Source organism: Sinocyclocheilus anshuiensis, unplaced genomic scaffold (assembly GCF_001515605.1).
Source record: "Sinocyclocheilus anshuiensis isolate Anshui unplaced genomic scaffold, SAMN03320099.WGS_v1.1 scaffold3256, whole genome shotgun sequence".
Classification (NCBI taxonomy): Eukaryota; Metazoa; Chordata; class Actinopteri; order Cypriniformes; family Cyprinidae; genus Sinocyclocheilus; species Sinocyclocheilus anshuiensis.
The window spans coordinates 88,210-92,209 of NW_015552819.1; the positions used below are offsets into that span (position 1 = coordinate 88,210).

General features: G+C 35.6%; 1 protein-coding gene across 1 annotated transcript in view; it reads right to left on the reverse strand.

The window, feature by feature from the left end:
• Window positions 1-4,000, reverse strand: part of LOC107667970 (golgin subfamily A member 4) — a 33,937-nt gene that overhangs the window by 10,961 nt on the left and 18,976 nt on the right. The window contains exons 10-11 of the mRNA XM_016459704.1: window positions 2,976-3,090; window positions 1,662-1,795 (exon numbers count right to left, since the gene is read on the reverse strand). Coding sequence (XP_016315190.1) covers window positions 1,662-1,795; window positions 2,976-3,090 — 249 coding nt within the window. The remainder of the gene's footprint in view (window positions 1-1,661; window positions 1,796-2,975; window positions 3,091-4,000) is intronic.

Here is a 4,000-nt window from a genome sequence, read left to right on the forward strand (position 1 = left end):
ATAGAAATTAATCTTTTCCAATAAGTTTAAACTGATTTTTACCTTTTATGGGCATTTTTACCTTTATAATGCCATTTTTTCTAAAAGTGTGCATTATCTTTTGAGTCAAATTCTTACATTTAATCAGTGAATTACCAAGCAAAATGTTACCAAGCAAATGAAATCAGTATTAAAAAAAATCATCTTTGCAATCCAGACATAAGCTGCATCTGAAGTGGCATTTAGATGTGTTTACACACTGTTTAATGCAGAACATGAATGCATTTAACCTGCAGTTACAAATGCATAAATAATGTTTTGATATAATAAAACTTATAGTTTATTTAACTGTTGTAAAAAAATCAATATCACAGTTGCATATGGTAATTTTTGGAGAAAAAAAGGCACTCTTCGTGTGAAATTGATTAACTATATGAAGTGGTATAAATATACACATTTACTGCCCCCATTGTCTTGAATTTGTGATCATTCTGAATGTATTTTAATAGACTGAATCATGCCATAAAAGAGCACATTGTAAATGCTCACACGCACAAGACTTCACGTAATGTGTGCACTCTGTAGGTGTTTTGAATGTTTTTTTGCGTCGTAAGAATATTGAGCAAAATAGCTCACTTGCCATGGTGTTACTTAACTATATCATGTTACGAACAGAAGAAACACTGAGGTAAAAATGTCAAAATATTTAGTTTGAGTTTATGTGTGCTGTTACGCTCGTTTGTTCTGAAGTCTCTCACAAAAAGACAGAGTGAGCCTTAACCTTGATACCAGAAATATACTATCCATTATCAATTGCCGTTTACATTGAATGTAGGCTAATAAAATTAGAAGAATCATTCTTCGATACTTCGCTGGTTATTTTTTGTCACTTATGTTTTAATCAGGCTATTTGTCTGGTCAGGCAGTTCGACCTGTATTCTGCTACTGCGATTCTCTCTGATGATGCAGTAACTACCGCAGGGGAGAAAAAATCTTCGGTCTGTCCAATGATTGTAAACAGTCATTTAGGTCCGTCAGACTGAAGATATTTTAGTGGTAATGTGACCAAAAATATTGAACAATTATCCGAATTTAAGACATTTTAAGACTTTTTAAGGCCTTATATTAGGAAAACGTTATTTAAGACCTTTTAAGACTTTTTAAGGACCCGCGGACACCCTGTTTGAAATACAGTAGTTTGAAATGGCCAAGTGATATGGAACTTTAATATACAGTCAACAGATCTGGAACTACTTCTTAGCTGTACTTTTAAAGAAAATTATTCACACTTAGGTTTTTAAAATGTTCTTTCACTGTCTGTATTTTACAGAAATTGTTATGGTTAGTTATAGGAGAGGCTTTAGTGGCTCAAAAATGTCTGTATAATGTCTAAAAAAAATGTTGACTCATTTGTTGATTATAGATTGTTTTGAGGGGGGGAAAAAAGGATGAGACGAATTGCTTCTGTACAGATTATAGGAAGGTGAATAAAGTGACTAGGCCTGATTCATTTCCACTTTATTTAATGATTGCCGAGGCAATCCAATCCAATAATTTAGTGACTGACAGCTGCAGTAACTGAGGGAGCAGACTTAGCGAAGGGTCTGTTGGCAAGCAGTGTAACTGCAGATGCTGACATTTATAGCGCCTTTATACATACAGTCCAAACAGTTTCTGTGTACCTGTAGTAATTCAATGCGAGCCTGAAGTTGCAGACGGTCCTCTAGATCTTGGCACTGTTTCTCAAGGACCAAAATCTGTTCCTGCAGTTGGTTTCTCTCTAATTCGAGCTCCTCAACAACAGACCTCAAGCCATCTAAACAAGTAAAAAAAAAAAGGCATATGTCATAATTTATGCAATTTATCAATTTTCCTTGAACTCTCACCTCTTTCTCCAATCAAAATGTATTTTTTGTGTTAATCTTAAATGTGTAATGAACAGCATATTTGAGGGCATTCCAGGGCCAGTTTTATGGTGGTCCCACCTTTCTGACTGCAACAGAGGAAAAAGGTTTTGATTGGATTGTGGAGAAATAACACAAACAAATGCCCAGTGCCATCAGATAAAGCTGCTAGGACAACAGACAGACACCTTTCAGAAGACAAAATGGAAGACCCTTGTACAAGGCATAGAAAGGAGAGGACTTCTCAACATTGGCCCATATTTGGTTTCTCATGAACTAACTGCCCATCACCCATCTTAACTCTTACCTTAAGGTTCAGGCCAGGGTGGCCTAAGATTCCTATGGACCTCCAGGTGATAATTTACTATGAACAGCACAATAGCCATAACACACCAACATTAACATTCATGCATTTGGCAGATGCTTTTATCCAAATTGACTTACATTGCATTCAATGTTGCACATTTTATGAGTTCTTGCTTTCTCAGTGAATTGTTTCTGTTAATAAAGAAGTCTGATAACAAGCAGAGTTGTTATAATTACAGCAAAAATACCAGAGGAAATATCAAAAACAAATTTTGGGCATTTGAGTCAATAAGGTTGAGAACCACTGATTTAAATAAAAGCATCTGCTAAAAGAATACATGTAAATGTATATTATCAATATGATTTTCTAATTTGGATCAGACATTGATAATGTTACTTGGATTTTTCATCCTATGCACTTTATTCTATTATCCACTTTAATCCTGACTTAGTATTTCAGTACTATTTATAGCTATTCTTGTATATCTGTTATTACAATTATTTTATTATGTGTCTTCTTTCTGTTGATACAGAACAGTAAGAGGATTTCCAAGTAGGCTAGAATCTCATAAAATCCTTCAGATAAGTCAGATGATAAATCTTTCCCAATTTACACATTTCTTAATATGATCCACTTGGACAACCATTCTTAGTTGGTGCACATAGATAAAAAAAGATGGGAGATCATCACACTCACACACTTCTGGTGAAGTGTGACCTAAATAAGACCAAAAACTGCACACAGAAAACATTTAGAACATGAACAGTGTCTAGTGGGTTTCACACCTGTAACTGCAGCACTGTGCTGGGGCCACCATCCACCCATATTCTCTCCATTCACAAGAACATCGCAATCAGTAGGGCCTATTGCGTCTTGCCTATTGTGATATTCCAAGTCCTCCTGTAGAAAGAAATAGAAAAAAAATGCATTATTATTATTATTATAACAATACATAACTTCTCAAAAAAAAAATACAAAAAAGTACAAATAATTACTTCTACATGAGTGGTAAAAAACACAAATCTGCAAATCAGGACCAAAAATATATATATATTAGGGGTATAACGGTACGCGTATCGTGTACCGAACGGTTCACGGGTAAATTCCAAATGGAAGTGATCATCCCTATCCCCTTGGAGTGGGGACTTTGGAGTGAGCAGGGCACGTGAGTGCCATTATGTAGTGTTTGGAATGCACTTGGCAAATGGAGCTATGTAATTTCCTCATTATCTTCAGCTGGGATGTTCCCGTGACAACGCAGCATGGTGTCCGTCAGCAGATGTCGCTGTTTTAATGTCATAAATGTCTTTTTATTGTTGTTAGCATAACTGTTGCAAATAAACATACATTATATATTTTAAAAAGTTTTAAAAATATGCTATACAATATATAAAAAATAATATATATAAAACTTTTTAAAATATGAAATGTATATTTTTTTATGAATTATTATTATTATTATCATTTCTGCAGTTTAGTCCATCAGCGAATCTGCTGACAGACACCGTGTTGCGTTGTCAGGGGAACATCCCAGCTGAAGATAATGAGGAAATTACATCGCTCCCTTTGCCAAGTGCATTCCAAACGACTACATAATGGCACGCACGTGCCCTGCTCACTCCAAAGTCCCCCTCTCCAAGGGGATAGGGATGATCACTTCCATTTGGAATTTGCCTGTGATTACAAATTATTCCGAATTTTGAATGCATTTTAAGAATACTTTTCCCATCAACCAACAACTGTGCACAACACCTCTGTATGCTGCGTGAAAGACGCGTGCGCACTCTGACGTAAACAAGCGCCAAGCGCG